This window comes from Mastigoproctus giganteus, chromosome 3, assembly GCF_048544385.1.
Source record: "Mastigoproctus giganteus isolate SK-2022 chromosome 3, ASM4854438v1, whole genome shotgun sequence".
In the NCBI taxonomy this organism is placed as follows: Eukaryota; Metazoa; Arthropoda; class Arachnida; order Uropygi; family Thelyphonidae; genus Mastigoproctus; species Mastigoproctus giganteus.
In genome coordinates this window covers 190,150,406-190,166,102 of record NC_143577.1, presented here as the reverse complement: position 1 = coordinate 190,166,102, position 15,697 = coordinate 190,150,406, and the positions used below count along the sequence as shown (strand labels likewise).

At 39.8% G+C, this 15,697-nt stretch overlaps 2 protein-coding genes across 2 annotated transcripts in view; both read right to left on the bottom strand.

Annotated features, from left to right (window-relative positions):
• LOC150088507 (cytochrome P450 2J1-like) overlaps window positions 1–15,697 on the bottom strand; it is a 47,289-nt gene that overhangs the window by 14,841 nt on the left and 16,751 nt on the right. The gene's annotated exons all lie outside the window — the stretch shown is intronic.
• LOC150088508 (cytochrome P450 2J4-like) lies at window positions 7,405–13,974 on the bottom strand. Its single transcript, XM_090369821.1, has 4 exons — window positions 13,617–13,974; window positions 8,304–8,431; window positions 7,971–8,077; window positions 7,405–7,710 (listed from the first exon to the last, which is right to left on the bottom strand). Exons 1-4 carry the CDS (start codon window positions 13,826–13,828, stop codon window positions 7,405–7,407), a joined length of 753 nt encoding a protein of 250 aa, XP_090225947.1. The 5' UTR covers window positions 13,829–13,974.

Here is a 15,697-nt window from a genome sequence, read left to right as displayed (position 1 = left end):
CATGTATTTTTTACTTTAGTTTCAGTTTACTTTAATTTAGCTGCGAGCTCCATTATTTAATTTAATAACTATTTAGTTATTTCTCTGGATATCGATTAATTTCGTCTGTTGAGACCTCCAATCTACATTTACCAAAACGTTGTGGAATATAGATTTGTTCACGATATTTGCCTTTAGTTGTGCATCTATAAAGATAAATCATATAATCGCTCGAAAGATCTCAACCAGGGATCAAGTTTATGATATTAACTAGAATTTTAAGATTAATTCAATGAATTAACTTTAAAATACGAAATTAAGTGGTTGATGCGTCTGCGAAAATTAATGACATTGTAAATCAGGACAGATATTATAAGCAGAAAGATAAAGTTGAACCAACAGCTAGTGAAAAAGAGGATTTCGTGTGAAGTTTAATTATTATTATTTCCTGATGTATATAGCTTTTTTTTCTAAGTATTTCTTAACTCTTCATAAAAATATTGAAGGAAGCTATATATATTGGAGATATAAAAATAATACGTTGGCATTCGAGGTGAGCGGACGCGCTTAGACAGGGCTCCTCAGTTAAGTGGTTTACTTTTGGATAGTGCTTTTAAATATTTGATTTATTTAGATATTGTTGGATTGTTTTGTTATAGGTTTTCCTGTAACTTTTGATTTTAATAATATTATAGATATAATTTTTTAAAGTTACTTTCATTGATATTTATTTAATTTTATAATGGTAGTTACGAGACCTGCCTTAAACACGTCACAGGGTATCGTGACTCACACGGAAATAGCCGATGGCGATTTACGGGTGAGTCATGATTTAATCCATTGTGGAACCTGTGGTATGCTTTCCAGGGTCGACCTGGTGACTAATCCTACCTCACCTGGGGATTCTTTTCTTTGTGATCAATGTAAGGAGTGCACCGATCTTAAATTACAATTTGGTGCACACTGGAACAATTTGAGTCCCTGAAAAAACGAGTGCTTGCCATCGAAAATAATGCATCTGGGAGCCCGTCAGGGACTTAAAACTCCAGCAATCTACCAAATGATGCACACCCGATTCGAGCCTCAAAACAGAAAAACCAAGTGCAAACTACTCTGGTTAAAAAGGACTTTGTTTTATTAGGAGACTCCATTGTCAGGGAAACGGGGAATATTTTTTATAATAAAGATAGGTGGAGCAGAACCAGGGTTTGTCTGCCGGGAGCAACTATTGATGATGTTACCAACAGATTGTCAGATTTTAAAAGGGGTAAAGAAAATATTATTATTCATGTGGGGACAAATGATATTAAACCTACACGATCTGACGATTTGTTGGAAAAATACAAGACCATGCTGAGGAAATGTCGCGAGCTAGGCCATAATGTCTATGTCTGCAATTCTGCCCAGACACGATAGGAGGGTTTATATGTTAAGAGCCTTGTGGATTAACTCAAGACTTGAAGGAATTTGCAAGGCTTTATGGGGTAAATTTCTATCAGCATGGTCCACACTTGTAGGTAGAAGGAATTTGTTTTGTAGAGACAGGATACACTTAAACAAAGGTGGTGCAAACGTTTTTGCCAGTATTATTGAGGATACCTTAAAGGTTCACGGAAACTGCTAGTTAGGGGGGGGGGGGGTTGTGGGTAATACTGACACGCGTTTATCTGATAATATTGGTCAATGTAACTCTTGCACATACCTTAAGAGTTCTTATCTGTTACCCCAACTGGACGTATTATCTAGATGTTCTGGGGGCAAAGACGTTTCACGTGAGCGGGTAGCTAATATCAGGGAAGAGAGCCTAAAAAACTTCAAGGGTTGTTAAATACACAAGAACAGTAAATCTTAATTGTTTATACAGTAAAGTTAGAAGTGTCTTCAATAAAATGAGCGAATTCGAACTGCTGGTTAAAACAAGTAACGCGGACATAATAGGGCTTACAGAGACGTGGTGCCACCCGGAAATTAGGGATGATGAGTTTCAGTACGGCTTGTATAATGTATTTAGAAAGGATAGCGTAGATAGAAGGGGCGGTGGAGTAATGCTTTTTATCAGAAGCAGCCTGAGTGCGACGATAGCTTTCCCGGATTCAGACATTTCACATGCTTGTATAGAGTCTGTATGGTGTGAGATAGTTGGAAACAAAGGTACAATGCGAGTAGGAGTAATCTACAGACCAGGTGATTGTGAAGAGTATGACACAAGCCTCTACATGCAAATGGAATGGGCAAGTAAGCGTCAATGCCTTATTATGGGTGATTTCAATTTGCCTCTAATTGGTTGGAGTAAATGGGAAGAAAACTCGACATGGGGAACAAAATTTTTAAATCAACTAGATGACTGTTATTTGTATCAACATGTCAGGGAAAGTCCTACAGAAAAGAATATCCTAGACCTCATTATCACCCATGAATCAGATGACATAACAGGGCTGACAGTAGAGGAACCAGTAGCAGGAAGTGATCACGGAGTTCTACGGTGGATGATGACGAGAGAGGTAGCAGAAGTAAAAGGCAAAGGAATGGGTTTTAATTTCAGAAAAGGAAATTACGATGCCTTAAGGTACTACATGGCCTCTATTAACTGGGTAGATATCGCGCTGAGAATGAATACAATTGAACTGTGGTACGCTTTTAAAACATTAATCACAGATGCCTCGAATGCGTATATTCCATTAAAATAATACTCCACGAGAAGGGTTCCAAGTTGGATGAATAGTGAAGTTTCCACATTACTTGAGCAGATAAAGGTGGCATGGAAAGGTTACAGAGCAATAAAAAGTACTGAAGCCTATAACAGCTACAAGGTGATGTGTAATAGAGCCACCGAAAAGGTTCGACAGGCAAAGGCAGTTTATGAGAAATCACTAGCAAACAGAGCAAAGAGGGGGGGATAAAGAATTTTTCACATATATAAATGCCAAGAAGAGCAGGGCAAACCAGATCGGACCTTCGTAAGGGAAAGGGGATAGTAATAAATACACCAGCTGCCGTTGCAGATGAACTCAACAGTTATTTTGCATCATATTTACAAATGAAAAGACTTTTGTGGCAATGGGAAATTGTGGGAGCGAAGTTAAAAAATATGTAATTAATGATATTGAAATTTCGCAAGATTATTTAATGAAAAAACTTTCGAGCCTACAGACCAGTAAGGCTCCTGGAGTTGATGGAATATACCCTATAATCTTAAGAGAGGCGGCAAGCGAGTGCATTGAACCATTGAGGCTAATTATGCGAGAATCACTAGACTCTGGGGAGATTCCCTTGGATTGGAAAAGTGCAAATGTATCTCCCATACATAAGGGTGGCTCTAAAAGTGACGTTGGAAATTATCGACCTGTCAGTCTAACTTCAGTAGTAGGGAAAATCATGGAGGCAATGATCAAGGGTGGAATTCAGGATCATTTGGATCGAATTGAAATTCTCAAGGATACTCAGCATGGTTTTGTAAAGGGAAAATCATGTTTAACAAATCTGGTTCGCTATTTCGAAAGGGTCACTCACGAGCTGGATTTAGGGAATAATTTCGACATTGTTTATTTAGATTTCAGCAAAGCTTTTGACTCAGTCCCACATGAGCGGTTGCTTTATAAACTGGAACAGGTTGGAATCACTGGGAAAATCCTTAGATGGATAGAAGGATGGCTTCAAAGTAGGAGGCAGAGGGTTGTGATAAATGGCTATTCCTCAGATTGGGTTGATATAAGAAGTGGGGGTTCCCCAAGGATCAGTATTAGGACCACTGTTGTTTTTAATTTTCATAAACGACATTGATGAAGGGATAGAGGGCGTGATGTCTAAATTTGCAGATGATGTTAAAATTGGTAGAGTAGTTAATGATCACTGTCAAGCTGAGCTTCTTCAGAGAGATCCAGATAGACTTCAAGAATGGTCAGAAAAATGGCAGCTGTGCTTTAATCCAACAAAGTGTAAGGTTTTACACATGGGAAACACTAATCCCAAAATAACTTATCACTTGGTGGAGTTCAACTAAACCCAGTACTGGAGGAAAGGAACTTGGGTGTTACGATACGGTCAGACATTAAATTCTCTGAGCATTGTAAACAGGTTGCAAGGAAGGCCCATGGTGTCCTATCGATGATCTATCGAACTTTTGCAAGTAGAGATAGGGCTGTGATAATCCCATTATATAAGACTTATGTTAGACCACACTTGGAATACTGTGTTCAGGTATGGAGATCGCACCTAAAGAAAGACATCGAGCTTCTTGAAAGGGTGGAAAGAAGGGTAACTCGCCTGGTGAGATCGGCAAAGGGGTGTCCTTATGAAGAAAGACTTCGAATATGTGGGTTGCAGAGTTTGGAAACTAGACACCTTAGAGGAGATTTGATTGAGGTGTTTAAGGCTCTGAGAGGCATCAGTAAAATGAATGAGGACAAAATTTTCAAGATTATAAATGATGCTAGAACTAGGGGACATAAATTCAAGTTACAGGGGGAAATGTTTAGATTGGACTGCAGGAAGTTTTATTTTAGCCAGCGAGTTATAAATTACTGGAATAAGTTGCCTTCATGGGTGGTAGAGGCCGACAGTTTGGGGAAATTCAAAGGTCATCTGGATAGTACTTTCGGGGAAGTACTTAAGGGAAGCGCATAGGATGATAGGTTTAATTTCCTTTTTATTTATTTTTATTTATTAATTATTATTATTTAGTTATTTATTTTATTTTTTTTTTTTTTTTTTTGTTTTAATCATTGTTTTGTTCGAATTTTTTTTTTTTTTTTTGGCTGGTGCAGCATAAGCCATAGGTTTTCTTGCACCATGCGGCCGTTACTAATACTAATACTAATATAATCAGGAAAAGATTGCAGTTTACTGATTAAATAAACTAGCCATTGACTAGATCCAAGTGATTGACTTGGATCACTTGGATGTCATATTTGTCACAGCCGATAATAGAATTTATTTATTAATATTATCTCACACTCAGACAATGCACTCAGTTAGGTCAACTTGAATCAAATAAAATTTCTCCGATAACAGTTATCTTTCGATAATGTGACAATAACGTGTTTTTTTTTTTTTTTTTTTTTTTGTTCTTAACTAGTGGCTACTTTCACAGAAATCGTACTCATACGCTGAGTGATAATGATAGCATTATCAATTATCCAAAAACAACTCGTGTTAATGTTCCCTAATCCAGGACAGAGAAGGTTCTTGAATTCTATACTATTTTATCAAAAGTATCGGGATAATGACACGAAAAATATCGACTATGCTAAAAGGTTTAAAGGTCAATACAGTAGTGAATTGGTTTATATTGAACTACAGGATATATCTCTTTCGGTTTCAAGAGAGAGATGCCGCGAATGGAGCACTCAGCGAGTTCTACTGCGGATAAATAGCTGCGGAGAATTCCTTGAATATCTAATTATTTTAAAGAAATGCCGAGTTTTCAGAGATCCTGGTGTTTCATAACATCATTATTTCAGAATTGTTCGTACTGTCTGGAGTTGGGATTTTTATTTGAAGCTACTGAAAACAATTGTTTGCAAAGGGCGTTACAACTTGTATTTCGTTTTTTCCCCAAAGCAACCAAGGCTATGAGGCAGTTGTAACTTATCATTACCCTTATCGTTACTCTTTATAAACTATAAAAGTTATAGGTTGCTGTTGCTTTTTATTTACTTACCTTCATGATCCTCTTGACGTGGGCACTTGTACGTAGTGAGGGAACCTTCCAATGATGCAGCTGGGCTTCCAAATTGGCATCACTGAGATCCAACGCCAATAACCCGGTACCGGAGTTATATCATTGCAATTCGCCGTGTACAGCCGTGCACCGCGACCGGCCGAAACTCAGAAGAGGTATCCTACTGAGTGGATCCTAACACACCACTTTGGCCACTCTGTTTCGAAAGACGGCAGGTCCCGGCCCGCTCCAACTAAGATAAATCGGCCGGTTGGTTCTTACTGCTATGGTAAACTGCATTCCAATAAGTCTCCTTCCATTTGGTCATGGGACAAGGTTAAGACTTATTGAAAATGTGAGTATATGATGATCCTAAGAGAACTTGGCCACCGATTGCTGTACGCAGTACTTGCTAGATCCCAAGTGGGCATTCCCTGGCGCGGCTTCTTGGTGGGTGCGGTACTTAGTGCATCAGAAATTTTTATTTTACTCTAATGAATAATTTAAACCCCTCTCTTTCTTCTAGGGCCCAACAAGTCCCCTAACTAATCGCTCAGGCGAAAGTGATAACAACAATGCAAAAAGGGGCTTAACTGAGGACACACCACCACCATCAGTGACACTGCTTTTGCTCATTCACCATTCCACTGAAGTGCAGGCAATCGAGAAAATGTCACTCTTCTTCTTCTAAAAAGAATTAAAAGGGTTGGCAGGATCTCCAAAAGATACTTTTAAACGGAAATCCCTCCCAGACCAGCCTATGTGGACATCCGTTTTTGACCCACGACGGGAAAATCTATAATATCCATCAGGCTGCCAACCGTCTCTTTGGTATTCGTGCTCAAGTGCAGCTTAGAGAACTTATTATCATGGTAGACAATGTTGGCCAGTCACCAAGTTAGCTCCTGTCCATGTTCATATACCATCATTCAATATCTCCATTAAAAATTGGGGTAAGGCAACCACTCTATCTTTTGTCTACCAACAGCCCTATGCTACTGACCGAGCCGAATAATCTGATGTCAATCATCTGTCAGTTCTGCTGCCATCTTCCCAGATAACTATATCTACGAAGCTTCCTCATGAATCAGCATATTACACAGTTGAGTTGTCTAGGTTCCTGCATGGAGCAAGTTGTCCTTGCTCGCCTCCTCACAGGACACAGTCAGCTTACTCATTCATTCCTACTGAGAGCAATTGACTGCCCTGCGTGTGAGGATTGTGACACCTTTTTAATTATACGACATATTATTTCGGAGGGTCCACTTTATAGAAACGAACGAGGTTTATTTTTTACTACTTTTAGTCATCTGACTGAGCTCCATGCGTTCAATCAGATTTTATTCGACAATGACTTGTGTTTTTGGCTATTTAGATATACATTAAACATTTTGACTCGTTTTTAAAATTGAATTTTTAGACCTTTATTGTAACACATATTGATGTATTCGTCTGAATTCTTTGAATCATTGAAATCGTAACTGTTATCTTTTATATGACCTGATTTTGATTCATTATGGACAGTTGCTAATGCTCCAATACCAAACCAAATTTGCATTATCTGCTCACTGTGAACAACTGTATTATCATAACATATACATATTATTGCAAGCATCTCGTTATTGAACGTGTTAACAATTCCCTGTAACTCACTTCCAAGGGAAAGGCGTTCGAACACACACACACACACATACCCACACACATATTTACATGTGCAGAATACTAAAGTGTTTTACAAAATAATTTAAAATATCTGTGCATTTTACTTACTGCATCATGTCACAATAATTTTGAAATAGGTGTAGGTTTTTTTCAAATTTCACCCATCGGATGGATCTGCAGATCTTCAACATAACCGGAAAATAAGTCAACAACGCCACTTCTCCAAAATATTTCATGAAGGCCGCTGTAGTTTCGATTAGTCGTGGCCATATTGGATCATCATAAGATAACCTCTTTCCAAAAATCATCAGCCAAACTGTGTTGATATTCGCCCTGGTCATGTAATCCCCATAATTACATGGTTTCCCCTGAAATTTATGGAACTTCTCTACAAGTTCATGGATGTCTTCCTGAAAATTAAAGATATGGTACGACTAATTAATCAGAGATGGCATATTATAATTTATAACGTGTCATAAATAATATAGTTATCATTATAATAGAATTTGCAAGATATTCTTTTATAATTTTTGACTTGTTTAGTGGAAAAACTTCTAACAGAATCAGTATTGTTAAAAAGCCATTCTTTTATAGATGCAAAGCCCACATAGCTGCGCAAGTAATAAATATCACTATAACAAGTTTAATTTAATTAAGATAATAAACTAACCTCAATTTCTCTTGAGAAACTAGATCTTCCTAAACCAATGTTTCTCATTAAATGCAACGACACCCTTCTCTGTTCTTCCCATTCTCTTCCGTTATTTGTACCAAATCCTTAAATACAACAAGAATCCCAAGAAGATTTAACAATTCAATGAAAATAATATTCTACTCAAATGTTTTCTGACTGTTTGTTTTTCATCAACGGCTGTGGGTATAAAACCTTTAAGTTCCATTGTGGGCGGTGCAAATTGAAGATTATTTGCATTGCGCACAGTAGAATTACCAGAAACAGAGTTATAACTAGGTTATAGAAATCTGAACTTTAAAAATTACGTACCAAATCCATGAGGAATCGTACTCTTGTGAGTTGATGTTGGACGGTCTAAGCAGTTCGGATGTGTCAGGAATTCTCTGATCGCTTTGTAGTCGCATAATACCACAGCACGCTTTGGTCCTAGGCGGATGCTGAGGACAATAACAGTAATCAAACGCTACAAAAAATTAATATGCATACACACAGCTTTATCAAAAGTACGATAGGATTATCACTTATATAAAATATAACGTATTGGGTTTACCAATGATATAGAGGATGTAATATTAAATTAGTAATATTAAATCAATACACAAGAATGCGTCGAAGACTTTATACAATGATTGCCCATCATAGAGCGTTATCCAGATCTATTACAATGATTGTAGAGTCACCAAAGATGAAGCCAGTGCTGAGCAATCGTTACCATGTTCACCAAAGAAAATATTGACACTCTTCATGAATTCATTTTGATAGATCATCGGAGTATTACAATACATAGCAAACACACAATAAGTATTTTTCAATCGAGTTCATTATATTGCATGCGATGGTTACTAAAAGATTTTAACTCAGAAGAGAATATAGATAGGGTGAATTGAGCAGAGCCAATTCTTGAGAAATTTTACCAGGACTCAAAGAAGTTTTTTGGACAATTAATGATAATGGTTGAAAGTTGGATTCATTAATATGATATAGAGAGCACAGAACAGGCTATTGGTGATATAATGAAGGACCTGCTTGCAACAAGAAATTTCATAAGGCGCTATCAGCTATTAAGATGATACGTTTTGGAGGATAAAATCAGTGATATTCATTGAGCATCTTCAAAGGAGAAAATACGTTACGAATGAATATTATTTTTCCGTATTTCCAAAATTTTATGAGCAGTTAAAGGTGAAGCATCACCAAATGGATCCTATTCTTGTATAAAAGTATTCATAATCACCAGGCTCAGGTAATAATCATGGAGACATTCACTTATTTACTTCAAGAACTTTTTAAAGCTCCTGTTCATTGGATATAAAACAATTGGTTTACTATATTGAAAAAACTCATGTTGTTCTTGTTGTCAGAGAGCTGGTAGAGAACCCAGATAAAGTGTAAAGTGTAAAGTGTGTTTAGGGTCAGCGGCACCAGGGGTTTCCCCCATCTCCGCGTAGGTTACATTGTAGGTGAACCAGTTTACTGGAAAAGCCAGAGATTTAAAAGTGTATGGACTTTGTATATGTGTGATGCCTTGTACCGTTGTTCATCTGGTCATTTAGCCGCCAGACCTCTACTGAGGCCGGACGTTGCCCCACTTTCGCCCCGTGGAGGCAGACCAGGTATCCACTTGAATATAGTTCACTCTGGCAGGTCCTACCACCTAATTTCCTGAGATTTCAGTGGCTAGGACCTAAAAAAAAAAAAAAAAAAAATGTGATCACGTTGAGGAGGAAGTGCTAGGTGGTCAAAAGAAATGGTGGGCGAAATTGATTTTCACTTGTGGAATTTAGATTGTGTGGGGCGTTCACTAACGTGCAGGTAGAGTGGGGAGGGAGACTGAAGACTGGGGGGGATAGATAGAAGTATGGAGCCGATAGGGAAGACAACTCCAGTTTACAGTGAAGCATGCCCATGCCCCACCAGAAGGAAAAGAAGGGGTGGCGAGAAGGGGAGGTGACAGCAGGGCTGTCCCCTCATCCCCCGCCAGGGAAGGGTAGAAAGTAGGCCAGGCAAGGGAGCTGGCCTATTCGCCAACAGGGCATACATGTGGGGTGGCTTCAGTCGGGCGCCAAGGCGTCAGGGCTGCCCCATTTGGTATTCCCAGGAGTGGAGTGAAGATATCTCTGTCCAGGTTTTCAGTCCAGGTCTGTATGACATTTGTGCAGATCATGCTTGGTCTTTTATTAAGTAGTTACTCGTGGGATCCAGGTCCATACACTGGTGGATATTCAGTAGGATAGGCTTCAGTCACAGTCAGGGTGGACTCCCGAAGGTCCGATTGTAGTCAATGCGTTTGGTTAACAGTTCTCAAATGGAATCGGTGTCCTCCATCGGTCAGTATTTGGGAGAGTGCAGTTCAGGCACAGTCCAGTTTTATCTTGGTTCATCATTTGTTGTGATTGTTGTTGTATTTATCCTAGTTGTCCTAGATTTTCCGGCAAAGGAAGAGTCTGGCGTCTTACAAAGAGGCACTGAGCAAAGTTGGTTAGGGCATTGTAGGTTCCCTCGTCCTCCAGTAGGTAGTGCTCCTGATTTTTGGGGTTGAACTGGACTCGTGTGATGAGGTGTCCACGCAGATCTTCGTACAGTTCACACTCGTGTAGCAGGTGGTCCCAGGTCTCGAGGGAACCACATGCGCAGGCTGGGTTATCTGTCAGTCCAAAGAGGTTTAGCTTGTGGCGGATAGCTCCATGTCCTGTGAGAAGGTAGGTGACATGGAGACCAGGGCAGAGCCATGTCGGATATTTTGGGTACACCTTTTGCAGGTTCGGAAAGAACCTTCGCGTGATGTCTCCTTTGTCAGAAATCGTCCAGCGTTGTTGCCATATCGATGTCAAGTACGTTTGCAGCCTGTATTTCTCAACTTTACAGTTATTAGCCGGGTCCGTAGTGTGGTCCTGGAAGGTTGTGACTTTGCCACGTCTGAGTTGCTGAAGCATGCCATTGAGAATCACCTCAAGATCAAGAGGGAGAGCGCCCGTGATCACTTGTAGTGCATGAGTAGAGACTGTCTTGCATGCTCGGGTGAGGGTCAATAGGATGGGTCTATGTATGATATCCAGTCGTCTGCGGTTTACCGCTGTTGAGGCTTTGTGGAACCAGACACCGGAGGCGTATGCGATTGCCGGGATAATGGCTGCTTTATAAAGGATCGCAAGTGTGCGCCTTTTCAGGCCCCATTCCCCATTCGACTCTGACAAGCATGCCAGCGTATTTTTTTAATCTTAGCCTGTATATATTTTAGGTGTGGGGTGAAAGACCGATTACGGTCCAGGATAACTCCCAGGTACTTTAGTTCTGTGACTAGCTTAATTGTCCTATTGTTGATTCTTATTTGCGGCGGTCTAGTTGGGGTTAGGTAGCCCTTAAGTAAGATGGATTTAGTCTTGGTGGCCGAAATGGTGAGCCGATGCCTTTCCGTCCATTCTTGCAGTGTGGTTACTGCTGCATTCGCGAGAGTTTCTAGTTGGGCTCTTGAATCTGCAGTAAGGGCTAGGGATAGGTCGTCTGCATAGGCCAATGCTTGTACACCCCCTAAGTCGAGGGAGAGGAACTCGTCCAGTACATAGTTCCACAGGAGGGGGCCTAATACTGAGCCCTGGGGGCATCCTCGGTGTATCTGTCGATCTACCTTGCAGTAAGGGGCCTGTACCAGGATCCGTCTGTTTGTTAGGTAGCTTCTTATGCAGCTGAATAGATTTGATGACAGTTGGGCTGCCGTGAGTCTTGCGAGGACGCTCGGCCACCAGAGGGCGTCGAACGCCCCTGCAAAGTCAATAGAGATGAGGAGAAAGTATTTTTGTCGGCAGCTCTCCGCCATGTTAAGGATACATTCCTGTGCGTCGAGGGTTGAGTTTCCAGGTTTAAAGCCAAACTGTTTGTTTGCTGTTAAGCTAGCTGTGAGGTAGTGTGATTCAATCCTATGTCTGAGCAGCTGCTCCAACACTTTGCTGAGCACAGTCAGGAGTGCTATTGGCCGATAGGAGTCCGGCTTGTGCTGTGATTTTGAAGGGTTTTTAAGGATCAATTTAATGTTTGCCACCTTCCAGTCCGTAGGGAACCAGCCTGAGTGGAGACAGTGGTTGTAAAGGTCCAGGAGCAGATTCGGGGTGTACTCAGCCACTTTCCTTACTATTTCCGGCTCGAGCATATCTAATCCTGGGGTTTTCCTGTTTCTTATCTTGTTAATAGCAATTTGGAGTTCTGCTTGGGTGAAGGGCTCCTCTGTCCTGGGGGATTTGTATGCATCGTTGGCTTGGCACAGCAGTTGCTCTTCAGGAGTGTTGTCTCCTTCAATGGATTTAAAAGTGGCGTCTAGTATATTGTTTACAGTATCGTGCCAGTTGTTGGTCATGGCACCCTGGGGAGTGATGGTGGAAGGGGTTACCTCCCCCCTTGGCAGCTTATTTGTGACTATCCGATAGATGATACTCCAGGGGTCAGAGTTGCCGACAGTAGAGACCAGATGCTCCCAGGACAGCTTTTTCCGCTGCATGATCGTCGCAGTATAGGTGTTCCTGGCCTCCCTGTATTGTTGCCTGAGTGGTTCCACCTCAGGGGCCGGCCAGGTCCGTCTGGCTCTTTGGAAGGCGCGTCTCTTCTGGTTCATTTCTCTTCTTAAAATATCAAGTTCTTGCGACCACCACGGAACGGCTCCTGGCCGAGGGGTCCTTTTCCTGATTGCTTGATTAGCCGCATTTACAATGGCATTGGTGACAGAGAACCCAGATAGTGGATTCGAGGTAAAGTGGGGGTCCAGAAAAGATGATGGTCCATCGCCCACAATGGAACTTTGTATATTGTGAATACACAGTCGCTTATACTTAATTAACACGTTAATACTTAATTAACACTTCGTTACTTCGTTCTTTCTTGGTAAGTCAAAAATTATAAAAATAGCCATTGGGTATAAATTAAAAGAAATAAAGAGTAAGAATATAATCATTTTAATTCCAAATGCTTTCCATTAAGGCAGTGGTTCCCAGTCCTTTGTCACATTTCGGTTTTAAAGACACTATTGGTGGCACACACCAAAGAAGTGATTGCCATTGAACTCAATAGAATTTTTCCTTAACTTGAAATAGGTTGCATACACCAAAGTTCCCGTCACACCCTCAGAAAGGATTGTCTTAAAGTGAGAGGTATTAATAGATGAATCCAACTTTGGTGAAAATCTATCATAATAGTTGATGGTACATTAGAAAATAATATTAAACATGGTTTTAAGATCATTTCTGAACGTATATATTTATACTATCAAGGTTTAAAATCACCGATTGAGGCGAGGATGATATGGCAATTAAGCGTGAATGATTTTACAGGTTATCGAAAAACTTATTAAAATAAAGATGTAAGATAGACAGTAAAGGTGCATATAAATTTGAAGATTTGAATATTTACATCTATCCAATGACGAGCACAGTTGTCTGCAAGGAAAAAAAAAAAAAAAAAAAAAAGTGTCAACTTTCATAATAAGAGAAAACACAATTTGTTTAAACAAATGGTGTTTTCTCTTATTATGCAAAATAACACCATTTGTTTAATTGGCCACTTTTCGAATAATCCTTTAAATTTTGGAATAATCAATTAAAAAAAATTGTATTAAAACAAAATAGAAAATTGGAATACCTGAATACGTTTCCATATAATTTAGAAAGCTCGTGAAATCTCAACTGAGGCTTTTCACCCAGCAGAAATAGCAAGTTGCCTATAATAGGAAGTCCTCTTGGGCCGGGAGGAAAATTCTTCGGATTTGTTGACATCTTCCATACATAAAACACGATCAACATTAAGGCAGCAAACACCAACTGAGGAATGGAGAATGTCAGCGCTTCAAACATATTCCTAATAAGTGTGAACTGTTTGCGACTAGAAATATAATTAAAAAACTCCCTCCTTCCTCGGATTACTTAAGATCTCTCTACAATGTACTACGTTACAGTATTTTATATCTTTCTCTTAGGTTATGGCAACATGCCAATCTTGAATAACTTCGCAGAGATAGGAAAATATTTCAGTAATGTGATAGGATATACTTAAGCCGAAATGGAGTACTTCATGTGGCTCCATCTGTAATTTATGAACAGGAACGTATTCAGATTTTTTAAAATATTTATATCCTTAATTATCACTTAATATAAAGACGTTAATATATATTACTTAATCTATTATTAATATTATATTATTTAATAATTATAAATAATATATATACACCGATGAGCCAAAACATTATGATCACCTGCCTAATACACTGATGTGCAAAACTTAAGGACCAACCCTATTTCTAAAGGTTACAACCACAAAATATTTACTTAAGGTACTCTTTACTGATGAGAGTAGATTCAGTCTCAGCAGCGATTCTGGACGTCAATTAATCTGGTGAGAGGTTGGCACACGGTATCACACTGCAAACATCACTGAAAGGGACCGATATGGCGGTCGACGTGTTCTCGTCTAGGGAGGCGTTATCATGGATGGACGTACACAACTCCAGATACTGTAACCGGTGCACACTACTGTACTGAGGTAATCTTTCCACATGTGCGTCATGGGGAAGGATTACCCATGTTCCCGAGTTCGTGTTTATCATTATCCTTATTAGCCATATGGTGCAAGGAAGCCTGAGGCTTTTGGTGCACCAGGCAAAAAAGAAAAAAAAAAAAAGATGAGTTACCCTGAGAGAGAGAGAGAAATCACCATGAAAAAGAAGAATGATGATAACGCCACACCCCATCGCACTGCAGCTGTTCATATGCTTTTTGAAAGTGAGGACATTGTTCGTATGAATTGACCTACCCGTTCTACGATCTAAATCCCATCGAACACATATGGGACGCACTTGGGAGACGCCTAGCGGCCCGTCCACAACCACCAGAAAATGTTCACCAGGTGAAGATGGCGCTGACAGGAATGGACGATGTTACCGCAAGAACTTATCAACATTGTTCTAAGTATGGACAGGCGGTGCAAAGCCTGCATCGACATTAGGTGTGACCATACCTCCTATTGAGGACCACCTCTTCCCTTTGTTCCATCTTTGGCAGTGATGCATCTGTATCATGGCAGCCAGTGCCATGTTGCCATTTTTGAATAAAGTCCCTCTGTACCGTTTTGTTTCCGTTGTTGTTTCCTTCTTCATTTCTGTACCTCACGAGGTTCTTTTGGTATGCTTCCTGGAGCAGATTGTGGCAATGATCATCAGCTACTCCATATCGTTCTCAAGCTGAAGCTGAAAAAGATCATGAATATTGTTTTCCCTAGACGATTGGATGTAGAAAATATTCCAAACGATTATATGCTTGAAACAGGCATGCTGCCTGAGGAAATGTGGGAAAAAACAAAAAAGCATTATTAAGGAATCCGCAAATAGACGCATCAGAGGAAATCAAAGTCAGGAAGTCTTGGATTACAGAAGACACTTTTAAACTTATTGAACAGAGAAGAACTGCAGAAGCCCAGGGTGTACAAGGAAACGAAGAGTATCGGGAACAAAGCAAAGTCATCAAGCGCTGTTTAAGCCAGGACAAACAGGATTATATCAATCGAAAGTGTAAAGAAATCGAATACCACAACAAACGAAACAACACTAAAAAGATGCATGGTGTAATTAAGTCCTTAAGACAAAAGTTCCGACCAAAACTTAATATCAGTAAGTACTCCAAAGGGAAAATTTTAACAGAGAAGAACACAATCAAAGGAAGGTAGAAAGA